The 16,000-nt window shown below is 37.7% G+C and overlaps 1 protein-coding gene across 1 annotated transcript in view; it reads left to right on the top strand.

The window, feature by feature from the left end:
- LOC140462997 (stathmin-3-like) overlaps positions 1 to 14,117 on the top strand; it is a 56,454-nt gene extending 42,337 nt beyond the window's left edge. The window contains exons 2-5 of the mRNA XM_072556582.1: positions 4,526 to 4,621; positions 6,555 to 6,724; positions 8,734 to 8,925; positions 12,357 to 14,117. Of these exons, the coding sequence (XP_072412683.1) occupies positions 4,526 to 4,621; positions 6,555 to 6,724; positions 8,734 to 8,925; positions 12,357 to 12,416 (518 nt within the window). The 3' untranslated portion in view covers positions 12,417 to 14,117. The remainder of the gene's footprint in view (positions 1 to 4,525; positions 4,622 to 6,554; positions 6,725 to 8,733; positions 8,926 to 12,356) is intronic.
- The last annotated feature ends 1,883 nt before the right edge of the window (positions 14,118 to 16,000 follow it).

Raw genomic sequence — 16,000 nt, 5'->3', positions numbered from 1 at the left:
GCCCACAGTGCCTCATAGATGCCCAGTCTTGAGTTGCTACATCTGTTCAAAATCTGTTATATTTAGCACAGTGATAGTACCACACAACACAATGGAGGTTATTCTCAATGTAAAGGCAGAACTTTGTCTCTACAAGGACTGTGCATTGGTCACCCTTACCAATATTGTCATGGACAGATGAATCTGCAGCTGGCAGATTGGTGAGGATGAGGTCAAATATGTTTTTCCGTATTGTTGTTTACCTCACCACTTGCTGCTGACGTAGTCTAGCAGCTTTGTCCTTTCGGACCTGACCAGCTCTATCTGTATTACTGCTGTCAAGTCAGTCTTGGTGGTGGACAAATGTTTTGAAGCCTTCCATCAGTTTGAATTTAACTTTTATCAAACAACAGAAAAACCTAAAAAAGACCAAACTAATGAGCTGTATTTGCAGTTGGGAGTAAACAGGGGATGCTTGACTTTCCAATTTAGTAATGACAAAATCAGAATTATAATTAGGTTTATTGGCATGTATGCAAGAGCAAGAGCTCCCAACAAAGACTCAGGAGGTAGACAGGATACAGACATGAGTGGACTTTTATTAAAGCAAAACTTGGTTAGTGGATCTTCTCTGAATCTGGCTTTGACCTGAAAACACAATCATTTCCTTAATCTTGAGATCAAATCAATAACACACTCTGAATTTACAGGTAAAAAGCAGTATTTTTGTACATTTTGTGTTACTATGATCATACACAATGTGGTTACCTATTCCCTTCTGTGAGACCAATCTTGTCAATGATGGACACTCCGATGGGCAGCCCTAGGTTCTTAGTTTTTTTTTAATGATGTTTAACAATTATTGTAATCTCTCGGTCTTGGGACTGTTTGATATTGCATTCCAGTGTTACTGGCTGTCCTCTTTTCAGTCACGACGCACATTGTTTATCTTGAAGGATTGCTTGAATTCTATTTTTCTTTGTACTTGCTATCTCTTATCCAAGTCCATTACCCCTTTTTATATAAAAAGTTGATTCTGTTATAAAGGCTCGTAATATTAATAATAATTAAAAGTTTGTAATTTTTTTCTATTGTTAACTTTTTTAGCTAATCAGGCAAGAAATGCCAGACATCTCTTTCATGCTTTATAATTATGTTGGAATTTATGTCCATGACTATTTAAAGAATCTTTAACCAGAACTTATTAATCGTGTAAATAGTTTCAAAAAGGCAGCTAATTTCTACAAGGTAACTTTAGCTGCTGTTTTTTATTGCTGAACACATCCATAATAAGAGTAGAATTAATTACTTTATAGTTTAGTGATTTTTCAAAGTATTTGAGTTACAATTCCATTATTAGTTCAATGTTTTGTTCCAAATCTTTGACATGATCAATCATGAATGAGAATCAAAAAGATAAACAAAAGAAAAAAGGAATGGATAGAGTGGACAAGTTCCTGCTGCCATTTTGAAATTGGAACAGACTGACCGTCTTTAAAGCTAGGTTGATAGTCACTGTCAGTGACCATCCTCCCATGGTCTCCCATTCTCTAACATCTCTCACCCTTATACGCTGTGTTGCCTCCTTCACAATTATTATGCCCTCTGCATCCCAGAGTGCTGCCTCCAATCTCCACAAATGACTGTCCCAATGCACATACCACAGCAGTGGCCCCAATAAACCACCCCTCCCTATGACTTTCATTGAGCAGAGCCCCAGGACTGACTCTAGCTCAACCTGTGGACTAACTGGAAATAATAGCCCTGGCTGATGACTGATCTGATCCCTGAATGATCTCTGTAGTTCTCTGACTGACCCATGCTAGTCTCAGACTGGTTGTATTGGGCTGTAGGGCTGTGTGTGACCACTCCCTGGACTGAAATGATGCAGATCTGCTGACCTTAAATGCCAACTAACCATGCTATTGACATAGTGTACTGAGACTCATAACAATCCCCATTGACTTGGCTGAGGACGACCCCCGTTTGAGACATGGTCATTCAGTTGATGCATTTTCAATGTGTTTGTTATATACACTGCTCGTGCAAACAGAAACTTGGATATTGGTATCGCACAAACCCGCACAGCAAAATATTCACCCCAAGACTGCTCATTGCTGGCATTCATGACAATATGCCTGGCTTTGTGTCTGCACTAAGCGGCACAGTAAGACAGAAGTAGAATGAGTCTATATATTCTGATGGAAGTAGCAAAGTGCAAAAGGGCAAGACAAGGTAGAGATGATGTAAGCATCCGATTAGGCACAAAGTGAATGAGTGCTAAAAATGCAAGCTGAGAATGCTGGGTTGCAACCTGTTCCCATGCATGAAATGGATTCCTGCCCCTGCACATAATGCAGCCTGGCAGCAGCTTTGCAATGTAAGCTGGCAGGGAGCTCCAGAGTGAAGCACTGAAGGGGGTCTAAGACGTTTCATGCTGATGTGTTTAGGCAATGTGTCTGCCAATGACAACCTCCATGGACATGGATGGCGAGGGCAGACAGACCCTGCCCTTGAAATCTGCTGTGAGGTATTTATATCTGAAAGAAGTGAAACTATCATGGTCATTCTAACAGATGAGAGACTTAACAAACAATCCAGGTCTTTTTCAATATATAATTTCAGTTACATCACACTGTAAACTTTTGCTATAAATTCTGAGTCTTACGATCTTATACTCCACAATCACCTGATGAAAATACCTTACCAAACGCTAGTGCTTCCAAATAAATCTGTTGGACTATAACCTGATGTTGTATGATTTTTTAACTTTGCACACCCCAGTCCAACACAGACACCTCCAAATCATGAGGTGTTGGGAACAACTAGCCAAGATGGAGGCCCAGAGGAGTAAGTGGCAAGCTGCAGCCACCAGATTATTATTTGGACTCCAAGGGAAAATAGCAATCTGCATAGAAATGAAGTGAGATTAAGTAATTATAAGATGTTAATGTATGCAAAGAGACCTTCCACCACTCAATACCAGGATTCTTAACTAGCTGTTGAAAGCTTTTATAGAAAATCATACTTATTTTCCTCAACACTGAGAAGAAGGCATATGGCGTACTGGCTTTTATTGGTAGAGGAATTGAGTTCCGGAGTCCTGAGGTCATGCTGCAGTTGTATAAGACTCTGGTGCGGCCGCATCTGGAATATTGTGTGCAGTTTTGGTCGCCATACTATAGGAAGGATGTGGAGGCACTGGAACGGGTGCAGAGGAAGTTTACCAGGATGTTGCCTGGTATGGTAGGAAAATCCTATGAGGAAAGGCTGAGGCACTTGGGGTTGTTTTCATTGGAGAAAAGAAGGTTTAGGGGTGATTTGATAGAGGTGTACAAGATGATTAGGGGGTTAGATCGGGTTGACAGTGAGAACCTTTTTCCACGTATGGAGTCAGCTATTACAAGGGGGCATAGCTTTAAATTAAGGGGGGGTAGATATAGGACTGATGTTAGGGGTAGGTTCTTCACTCAGCGAGTCGTAAGTTCATGGAATGCCCTGCCAGTAGCAGTAGTGGACTCTCCCTCTTTATGGGTATTTAAGCGGGCATTGGATAGGTATATGCAGGATAGTGGCTTAGTGTAGGTTAGGGGTGCTTTGATCGGCGCAACATCGAGGGCCGAAGGGCCTGTACTGCGCTGTAATGTTCTATGTTCTAAATGTTCAAAACCTTCAAACTGAACAATCATAATCAATACTTGTTCATTCTCTTCATAAGTTTGTTAAGTTGCCAAATGGGATTTGCTTTGGAAAAATCCATGCATGATGCTCTTTCTAAATCCATCTCTTTCATGATTAACATTTTGTACCTAAAACTGACAAAATATATTTCCAAAGACCAACGGCAACAGATTCTCATCCAGTTTTAAATGTAAGTGATAGGATATTTTGTAAAGCTCCTTATGAGTTTTCTTTTCAGTTCTGGATTACCTTATGAGGGAGAAACAAATATAAAATTCTCATAGTCTTACCAGATTATAGAGACACCCATTAGAGACAGAAGACTGATGGTGAGTTAATCTGAGGGTCATCATGAGAAAGAGATTCCTTCAGGATAACCTCAACCAGTGTGGAAATTGAACCCATGCTTTTGGTGTCACTCTTCATTGAAAACCAGCCATTCAGCTAACTATGCTAACATACACCGAGAAGCAAAAAATAAGGTTATACTGTTTGAAATAAATGAGGAAGACTTGGATAGTCGCTCAAGTGGTGCATAAATGTTGACATGGACTAATTGAAGTAAATACCTTGTTGCTTTTTTGTATTTCCTGTGTAAAGTAAAATCTAATTTTTACATCTGCCGTACTTCCTGAAAACAATCGCCAATGCTGTGTTCTTTCCAGGCCTGAGAAAATGACACCCTGAGTTTGTCAAAACAACATAAGTATCAGCAATTTACCGCACAAAACTTTTGGGTTTTCATTTAAATTTTGGATCTTACGTAATGAACAGTCATTTATAGGAAATTCAAGTGGAATAAGTTTGCTGAAAAAAAGAATGAAAATACAAATCTTAATCACAATTATATTTTCTATTTTTAAAGCCTACAAGGAGAAAATGAAGGAGCTATCAATGCTCTCGCTAATCTGCTCTTGTTTCTACTCTCAACCACATCCCAACACAATTAGCAAATTTGGTGGTGAGTGATGTCTTTATGTAATCTATAGATTATTCTGTTAATATGTTCAAATTGCCTAACTATACTGTAAAAACTGTATTTGCCCAAAACATAATTTGGTAGTAATAGTTATTGTTTTATTCATGTATTTGTAAAACCAGTTTTAATATCTGTACAATTATTTATTTCATATAAATATATGACAACAAATGTGGCGTAATTCTGAAATACTGATTTATTGATAAAACTATGTGGTAAAAATGTTACAACAAAAAGCTAATTATTAAATGCAGTGCTATGTATCATTTAAGGTCCAGAATCCAAAGTGAACAATCATATTACAGGACATCAAACAATCAACCTTCATAGACCATTGCCCCTTAAATCTGACAATATTAGGACTGTGATGATTAGATCACGAAATTAATCATATTGACATTTCTGATAGAATTAGCACCAAAACCTTGCAAACACATTTAATCCAAATGAAATTCTGTGACATTACAATTCTTTATGCATTCCTTGTACCCTTCTAAGGCAACATTTCGGTGCATACTTAACACTTTAAATCATTAGTAATTCACAATTATTGGGTACTTACCCTTTACTTTCCTCGCCATATATATGGAATTTAATGTGGGATGGGCCGATTGTCAGCAATAAAATGTGGTTGTTCTGCCAAAGACCTGATCTGCAGGAGCCCTGAGGGAATAAAGTTAAAGGATTCATCATGCAGTTGCTTGGAACTGTGAAGCCACAAGGTTAAAGGAGACTGTGGTCTATTTGCTGCTTACAAAAAATAACAAGTGACTTGGAAAGCAATGCCCAGCAAAGTTTTTAGAGAAGTAAAGGTGGAGTTTTGTTGCTTCAATTGTTGAACAAACAAGTATGGAAATTCCTAATGGATCCATGCTGCTGTGACCTAGCAACAGCCTCTCGACTGAGGTATGGATAATATTTCAGTTCAAGCCTATAAGCTATGGGCAATTGCTGGAGAGGTTTGCAGGGAGACAGTACTGTCTCTCTATTTCTCAGTCGGTAAGAAACAGAGCTTGGGGCTGAAAGCAGCACTCTCTAGATCTCTTTCAGTGAAGTAATTTGACAAAAACACGATTATGTTTCAAATATCAGGACTCCAAACTTAGCTGAATCTGAAATCTAGACTGGAGGTTTCCCATTATTCTGTGACTGTCAGCAATCAGATTTCATTAAAAAGAATTCAAAGGATCAGTAAGAAGTCAACACAAATTTAGTCTTCTGAATTTGTCCCTTGACCCAAAGGGATGTTCTGTTTTTTTCCCTTTCTATCAATGTAAATTGCTATTGCTGCTCTGGGTTCTCACAACTTGTCATTTCTCAGCAACACTAACTGATAATACTGTTAGGCATAAGTTCCTTACTCAGCAAAGCCAGAACTATTGATGTTGCAGTGTACCGTACAATGAGAAGGGGTCGATCACCGAACCCCACTCCAGAGATAGCATAAAAACCAGGAATGAACACTTGCCATTGCCTCCAGAAAGTATGATGTTGTAATAATTTTATTTTGTGTTCCATAAAATATGTGGTTGAGTCAGTCACCAAAGGAACCTCCTGCTCAGCTGCTGTAACTTCAATGGAAAAGCTGCTACAGTTCCAAACTGCACAGATTATAATTTCACTGAGTTTTCTGGAGCCTTCCACAACAAGCATTGTGTGCAATCAGAAGAAACCCCATGATAATTCATTCCCACTCTACACACTTCTTTGTTAGATAGAAATATAAAAGAACAAATCAAAGGAAAATTTGAAAGTAGCTGTTTTAAAATTAACATAATAATGCTGGACTATGCTTTACTCACTATTGTTGATAATTTCACAAGTTATTTGAAGAAAGAAGAGATTTGAGTTTATCCTTCACTCCATAGTTCAATTCACTTTCTATCGTCTGTTCAAATATCCATCCTTTCTTTAGATATGGAAGTGAAACCAATTAATAAGCGTGCATCTGGACAAGCTTTTGAAGTGATCCTGAAGCCCCAGTCCACTGATCTGACACCTGAACAACCTATCTCACCAAAGAAGAAGGAAATCTCTTTGGAGGAACTTCAGCAACAGCTGGATGCTGCTGAGGACAGGAGAAAGGTAAACAGCAATACCAGTGTTATGTGTCAAGTGGAAAATTGAACATTCCACACCTACCTCACTGACTCCAAACTCAGAGACTTTAGAAGAACATTACCTATGGAAAACTATCTTCCCATAGCCTTTTGGATTTGAAGTCAATTTTTCCAACTGAAGTCACAAGTTAGTAAAATAAAAATTATCTTCGCTATTCATAGAATAATATAGTCCAAGGAAGCCATTATACCTATAATGCCTGTGCTTCCCTGTTCTTTTCCCTTGGACTTTAAAATTTCACTTTTCAAGTAATGCCTAATTCCTTGAAAGTTACTCATGAATCTGCTTCCAATTTCCTTTGATGTAATGCTTTCCAGACAGTAACAACTTGCTGCATAAAGGTTCTTATAACCTTCCGTGTGGTTCTTTTCCCACCTACTTTAAATCTGGGCCCTATCAGCCCTTCTGCTCATGTAAACAGTTTCTGATTAACATTATGTCCAAGACTTTGCAAAAGTAGTGACTGAGACACTGTTGCATTCAACATCATGATTCCACCAAAATGGAAAGCAACTTTAGGAGTCCACACAGAAGAATATAACATGAAACTATAAGAAAAAGGAGCAAGAGTGGTCATGTGGCCCAACAGCCTGAACCACCATTCCACAAGATCATAGCTGATCTTCCATTTGAGCACCTCCCTGCCTTGACCCTATATCCAACAATCCCCTCAGTATCCAAAAATTGTTTGATGTCTGTCTTGAATTTATTCAATGATTAAGTGCACACAGCATTCTGGTGTGAGAACTCCAGAGATTTATGAATCTTTGAATGAAGATTTTTTTTTTCTCATCCTAGTCCTACATGACCAACCTTTTGATCTGGACCTGGAATTTTTTTTTTCTCAGCTTCTTCAGCCTTCTAGGAATTTTATGTTTCAATTTGATCACTCATTGTTCTAATTTCTAGAGAATATTGATCCAATCAACTGTTTCTCTCCTCGTAGAACAACATGCTCACTCCAAGAGTTTAACAGGCCTTTACTACATTGTCTCTGGAAAAAGTATGTCTTTCCTTAGCTAAGGAAACCAAAACTGAACATAGTACTCAATAGATTATTCATCAATGCTTGGTACATTGTAGTAAGACTGTGTTACTGTACACTCCAGCCCTTTCTAACAAAGGCTAATATACTGCTACTATGTACTGTTGAATGCAGAAGTTCAAAGATTGTTAGTGATTTTACACTTCTCCAGAACGTGTTCCTAGTTTTCAATCAATTGGAAACCCCTGAGCTGGCAATAAGTTCAATTATAAGTTCCTTTAAAAATATCATTGAAAAGATTGTACTTGCTGAATTGTTAAATTTGGATTGTGAATGGTGCATTCGATTCACAATTATTGATAAGCAGCTTTACAGGCTCTGAAAGAGCAATTTTATATTTGCTGAATAACAAATATCTTCATTTTGAGAGTAAATTATGCATATTTTTTGTTTACGATATTTAATCATCCATCTAAATTCCATATTTATGCAATGTAATTTTGTTATCTATAAAAAAATCAAAACTTAAGATTGAAGCCATTCAGTTGTTACTTCCTGATTCAAAAGCAATGTACTACAGATCTAAATTAAAAGCAGAAACTGCTGGAGAAATTCAGCAGGTCTGTTAGCATCTGAAGAGATAGGAACAGATGCTGAAAGGAGTATTTTTGACTCAAAATGCTAACTCTAATATAACCCCTGGTTTGATGGTTTATCAGAACGTTTGAATGTGATTGGCTGCTTCCCCTGCTTAATTGTATCATGACTGCATGATGCCTAAAGGTGTCCATATCTTGGCACCAGAAATAAACTCCTGGCTGGAAAGAGGGAAACCCATACCATAGAGTTTGCTGGATCTTTTTGTAGTGTTTTCCTCAAGGTCAGCAGTACATGTCTTTGCTGCTGTCTGCAAAATGCAGCCCAATTATGCAATCTGTTTCTAAAATCTCAGTCATATCAGCATAACTGTTATTCTCTGGCTTTACAGTCCCAAGAGATGCAGCTTCTGCAACAACTTGCAGAAAAGCAGCAACACAGGCGTATCGTTCTACACAGGGCAATTGTGGATAACTGTGACTTCAGCAGAACTACTGAAAGGAAGTTAAATCAGAAGATGGAAATTTGTAGTGAAAATCGCAAAGCTCATATAGCTGCCCTTAAAGATCGTCTTCGTGAAAAGGCAAGTATTTCACATCTTTTAAATTCTATTTCATGTTCAAAAATAGATAACTCTAAATGATTATGTTTTATTCATTTGAATAAAAGCAAATAATTGTCCACTCCCATTGTTATTTATTGGACATTTATCCAGGAAAAAGCTTTCTAGTGTTTTATTGTTTCTGGTGGCCTGTCTTAGGTAGATTTTAATTTTAAGTTTAATTGGTGAATCTTAACGTATAGACACTGTGGGCGTGCAGTTTCATAGATGACTTGCTCTCAAGTTCAGGAAGAGATAAAGCTTCCACACTGCCTTTCACTCTTTCCAACTTACACTTGAATCTCTAGCAATTATTATTAAGTTATTTACTGCTGATAAAGCTGTAGACTTCGAGAGGTAAGCATGAATTGTGGCATATTAATATTATTGCACTTTGATTGTTCGTAAATGGAGTAATACATTTTGAAAATTTCATTATGACTATGTCTATTGCACCTTTAATGTCCTATTTACAGAAGAATCTTGATTATCTGGCATTCGATTACCCGAATATCAGATTATCCGGCAAGATCGCAAGGACCTGATGCTCGGCAAAACTATGTTATCCAGCATTTAATTATCCAGAATTCGACTAACCGAACGAAGTACTGCCCGCCTGTGTCCTTCAGATAATCAAGGTTCCTCTGTACAATAATTTCTGTGAAAAGTAGTGATTTTAAAAAAAACTTGATTATGCTTTGGAAGATTTACAGTAATAACTAAGTTGAAACACATGCAACAGTTCAAAGGCATATAGTTCATATATATTGTTATTAATGTCATGAATCTGGTTGATAAACATTCAACAGTATTTGGATTAGATTAGATTCCCTACAGTATGGAAACAGGCCCTTCGGCCCAATTAGTCCACACTGACCCTCCAAAGAGTAACCCAGCCAGATGCATTCCCCTACCTTATATTTACCCCTGGCGAAATCACTTAACACTATTGGCAATTTAGCATAGCTAATTCACCTGACCTGCACATCTTTGGATTATGGGAGGAAACCGGAGCACCCAGTTGAAACCCACGCAGACACGGGGAGAATGTGCAACCTCCACACAAACAGTCACCCGAGGTGAGAATTGAACCTGGGTGCCTGGTGCTGTGAGGCTGCAGTGCTAAACACTGAGCCACTGTGCCGCCCCATATGCATTCAGAAATGTTCTATATGAAAAAGTTGTTTTAAAAAAGAGCCCCCAAGCAGATATCAGTTAATTTCCTTTGGGCCTTGAAATTGCTGCTGAGCACAGAGTGCAAATCTCAACCAGAAAGCCAGAGGACATCTCAAAATTGGACCTTTTATTATTTTGACAAGCTGCTTCCAGAGACTCATTAAAAAAAAAATCAGCCACTAGCCCAACTGGCCAGGGAGCATAAAGCAGACTGCTTATCTGTAGAAATAAGAAACTTTAATTACTGAATCCAATATCAGGTCACGCAACTTTCAGGCAAATGTACTCTGGGCATAGGCTCTAGTCCCCAGAATTGACTTTTATAGCACTTATTTCCCAACTGCAAAAACTTGCATGATGAGGTTCAGTTTCTTATCCATGATCTGTTGATATGTTTCCACTTCAACTGATCACATAAACTTTAGTGGGTTCCAGTTCAGTCAGGAATTCTAGGTGTGGGCAAAATGGATTTTGGCACAATACACAACCTCAACCTATGGACAGTGGAGGCACCGATTTTCTTTCTAATACATGGCTAATCAGGAATGTTACCCACTCTTACTGCCTGGCATTAGCATGTATTGGTGGCAATTGCAGGTTGATAGCCTGCATTATGGGGCAGTACCTACTGTGCCATATGACCTCTATGTACTTCTGGTAAAAATCAACATATTCAGATGAAACTCATAATTTGCAATATTCTTAATGTAATACTTTATTGCTGATATACTTTATACATATATAATTTGTATTTACTTCATTCATTTCAACCTATGGTTGCATTGTATTCGTGACTTATGAGTTGGAAAATCAGGTTGCTCTATAAGTACAGTAGATTGAAAATAAAGAACACCTTGCGAAATACTTGCATGCTGAATGTAGCAACAGTGTAACTTTTTAATGGATGTTTCTTCTGCTCGCTACAGTTTATGATAAAGCATCCATTACCATTAGGTTCTGTGCAACAGTCATGCTGTTCAGTAAAGGAGGACCCATAATTTGTCATAAAGTGGAGCCATGCTATCTTTAATGTAAGTTAGGTGTGGTAGCTCTTACTGATTAGGCCCTGCATTTGAAAATGTGCTTTAGTAACATCTAAAATATTATATTTTCTCAAACTGTTCTTCATCTGAATAGTTCATGTTCAGTTTCATGTAAGATTGTTAATGATAATTAAAATACTTTATATCTGCACTACTTGTGTAAAGAAATTATTTCCTTAACAACCCAGTCAGAGAATGTCAGCTTATGTGTAATTCAAATAAATATGTCTGTGTCTTACAAATAATTTTCCAAAGTTTCCCATGAGGGGCCACCAGACAAATAGTAACCCAGTCCTGCAAACTATATATACGGAGCACTCTGGGTATCCTCTGCAAATATTGACATGTTTTTGACAATATTTATTTTGATGTTCAGAAGAAAATAATGTTTTTCTGAAACTATGATTGCAGCTTTTAAAAAATGCATATAGACTCAATGCACAACTAGAACAATTAATAAGAAAATAATTGAATACATCAATACATCACAAAAGACCTGTTAGATTAGATTAGATTAGATTAGATTACTTACAGTGTGGAAACAGGCCCTTCGGCCCAACAAGTCCACACCGCCCCGCCGAAGCGCAACCCACCCATACCCCTACATCTACATCTAGCCCTTACCTAACACTACGGGCAATTTAGCATGGCCAATTCACCTGACCTGCACATCTTTGGACTGTGGGAGGAAACCGGAGCACCCGGAGGAAACCCACGCAGACACGGGGAGAATGTGCAAACTCCACACAGACAGTCGCTTGAGGTGGGAATTGAACCCAGGTCCCTGGCGCTGTGAGGCAGCAGTGCTAACCACTGTGCCACCGTGCCACTGTTCTTTGGTGTCTGCACTTAAAATCTAAAAAGGACGGAAATTTAAAACCCTGATGCAACTCTAGGAATCCATAAAGCGAGTTTTAAAAACCTATGGGTAGAACACTTTGTGGGAATTAAATGCTTTATCTCAGGAGATTGAGATGAATGAAGTTAATCTGTATCAATTTTATGAGGTTTTTAGATTGTCAAATAAAATTGAAACTCCATCAACTGCATCATTGAAAAAGATTTCAGATTCATCTCATCCCAGAAGCTTCTGACTGAAACTGGTACAACTTGATGGCAATGAAAGGATTATGTTTTTTAAGACTAGCTGTTTGAATGTGTTGTCTTCTATAATTTGTGCATTTTCTCTGTTAGGAAAGGCATGCAGCTGAGGTTCGTAGGAACAAGGTGTTACGAGAGGAACTTTCTGGCTGAACGTCTTTCTATCACATTGTGAAGAACACCCTTGAATGAATCTAATGACAATGTCCTGGCTATCAAGTTACGATTTCTGTTCCTGAATTCAGTACTTCTAATAGTTCATGCTTTTTTGCATTCAGATTATTGGTTCTTATTTCATGTGCAATACAGAAAGTTGTAAGTAGGCAAAAATCAGCAAAATATCAATAGTCTAATGATATTTAAAACATTCAGAGTATTAATTGTTATTAACATCATAATCTGCCAATGTATTTTAACATGTGTATATATAGATCCATTATATTAATTAACAGATTCAACCTACAATTAGAAAAGTTTTACCCACAAATTAATTAAAGTTTTCTAATCCAATATGTAATTAGCCATTGGGCCTATATTGACATTATTATGGGCACTTAAGCATTGTCAACTTTTGAATTGTTATGCCACAGTGTAATCATTGGAGCTCCTTTCTTGGACCTCACATTTAGAGGATAGCAGTTCTCCAGCATGCCATGTTGTTGGAATCCTCAGCCATTTGAAGGCAACTGAACATCACTGAAGCAAGTAATGATGCACGTTAATAAATTACATAAGTGTGGCCAAATTCATCAAATCAAATAATAATGTGACTGTTCCTAATCATACTTCTGAACAAGTAACCCAAAGATATATTTTAAATTATACATTTTATTGTTTAAATGTCTTATGTACTTTATAATTGCTATATTTTAAAATTTATCATTAACGTAATAATTTAACAAATATGTAATTTGAAATGAATGTCAATGTTTATTCTATGGAGGAATCACAGCTTATTAATTAATGCTTGATGCCCATAGGGCCTTTCATATTTAGAAAATAAAAATATGGAGGCCTTCAACAGACCTATTTGACAGTTGATCTTGTTGGTTGAAGTTGTTAATAAATGGAGTAAGTTCCACCTATAAATAGAAAATGTCATTGGTAACATTGTATAGTACATATGTCAGATTAAGCAACTCTTTCTATAACTTATGCTCACTAAAGAGGGAGAAACCTTCATGTAAGTAAGCAACATTTTGGTGAAAATAGTCTCTCTGCAAAAAGTAAATGGTTAATTGTATCTGTGAGACATTCCTAAATTATCCAGCTGAATTTTTGTCTTATTACTGCTGTAGCTGTGCTGAGTAGAAATGGTTTGCCAAATATTAAGCTGTATAAGTTATGGATTGTTTATTGTGGAGTATCTGACTTTGAAAATTTTTTTGTAAATACCTAATTTTCTTTAAAAGATTGTATTCGGCAAGCTAGTACATAACCTTTAATATGTAACACTGTACTTTGCTAATATCTACTTTACTTATGTGCCATTTCACCTCGAACTCTGACGGTTTGTATATCTGCCTACTGGAATTGAAACTAGAGTCAGGGTAAGACCGTAAATGGTGCTAGATACTTTCATCTATTAACTGTACTTGAAGGTGGCATGTTTTTAATCACTTGATTAGATCTTGCTAATTATTGATGTATTTGTATTTGAATCCTTTGGGCTTTTTGGGAGGAAGTTAACGATTCTCTCCCATCACACAGTAAAAGTCACAGGAAGATGATCACCCTGAAGATTCTTGCCCACCCATTATAGGTTCCATAATGTGCATTTTAATGTCAGGTCAAAATTGTTGTAGTGTGCAAAATGTGGTTACAAAATAAATTCCATGATATATACACTTACAATTTCTTTCTGTTGTTTCTTTTTCGCACTGACAAAAATAAATGTGTATATTTCTTATACACACACACACACATATATATGCAGTCATGGTGTAGAAGTCCATTGGCAACCAAAATAACTAGGATTAGTGTAAGGATTTTCAGTCAGATGAAACAATGTCACTTTTTGGGCACATGTATGAATTCTTAGCTTATTGTGTACATGTGGCAAGTTGGAGAATATGGTCACTCCCTCAACAGTTTGAGATTATATAATATTGCTATATCTGTCCCTTCTACTTCTATCTCTCTGTTTTGCTTTCCTCTCTGCTTCTTCTCTTCAATTTGGTTTGCTCTAACTTTCCTCATTCCTCCTCTAACATTTGTTTTCTTCTTTTGGTTGGAAGTGATGGTTAGTATTATATAGTGATGTGTACAAAGGAGCCATCAATGGTTACAGGCTATCTTTGTCACTGGGGATCAGGTAAATGCTTTCCTCTATTTCTATTTCCTTCTTATTTTTGTTCCTTTACACCTTTATTCCCATCACATTCATTTCCTCTTCACTTTCCCAGCCAACATTCCCAATCCTAGTAGTCGTTCATGTTATTTCTAATAATCGTATTTCATTCTTTTTGAATGCATCAGATCTAAGCTCTGTCTTCTTGCCACATCCAGTCATGAATAATGGTGGACAATTAAACAACTCACTGGAGGAGGAATATCCCTATTCTCAATGATGGAAGAGCCCATCACATCAGTGCAAAAGAAAAGGCTGAAGCTTTTGCAGCAATCTTCAGCCAGATGATCGTCCTCCAGTGCTCCCCAGCATTACAGATACCAGTTTTCAGCAATTTGATTCACTCCACATGATATCAAGAAGTGATTGGAGGTACTGGTTAATGCAAAGGCGATGGGCTCTGACAACATTCTGGCAATAGTACTGAAGATTTGTGCTCCAGAACTTGCCGCTCCCCTAGCCAAGCTGTTCTAGTATAGCTACAACACTGGCATCTACCCGAGAATATGGAGGTTTTTTTTGCTTCATTATTCATTCATGGGATGAGGGCATCACTGGCAATATTACCCATCCCTAATTCGCCCAGAAGGCAATTAAGAGTCAACCACATTACTGTGGGTCTAGAGTCACATATAGGCCAGACCAGATAAGGATGGCAGTTTCCTTCGCTAAAAGATATTAGTGAACTAGATGGGTTTTTTCAACAATCAACGATGGATTCATGGTCATCATTGGACTCTTAATTCCAGAGTTTCTTAAAAATTGAGTTCAAACTCTACCATCTGCCATGATTGGATTCAAACCTGAGTCCCCAGATTAACAATCCAGTGATAATACCACTAGGCCATTGCCTCTCCATTGGCCAAGTTTGTCCTGTACATAAAAAGCAGGATAAATCCAATTCAGCCAATTACCACCCCAACAGTCTACTCTTGACCATCAGTAAAGTGATGAAAGGTGTCATCAACAGTGCTATCAAGCAATACCTGCTCAACATTAATTTGTTCAGTGACACACAGTTTGGGTTCTGCCAGGGCCACTCAGCTCCTAACCTCATTACAGCCTTGGTTCAAACATAGACAAAAGTGCTGAATTTCAGAGGTGAGGTGAAAGTGACAGCCCTTGACATCAAGGCTGCATTCAACTGAGTGTGGCATCAAGGAGCCTAGCAAAACGGGAATTATTGGGTATCAGCTGTAAACTCTCCATTGGTTAGTGTCATACCTGACATACAGAAAGATGAGGTAAAAACAATGACTGCAGATGCTGGAAAGCAAATACTGGATTAGTGGTGCTGGAAGAGCACAACAGTTCAGGCAGCATCCAACGAGCAGCGAAATCGACGTTTAGGGGTGGAGAGGGAAATATATCCCTGGTTGTGGGGTCT

Source organism: Chiloscyllium punctatum, chromosome 37, assembly GCF_047496795.1.
Source record: "Chiloscyllium punctatum isolate Juve2018m chromosome 37, sChiPun1.3, whole genome shotgun sequence".
NCBI lineage: Eukaryota > Metazoa > Chordata > Chondrichthyes > Orectolobiformes > Hemiscylliidae > Chiloscyllium > Chiloscyllium punctatum.
This window is presented reverse-complemented; position numbering and strand designations above follow the sequence as displayed.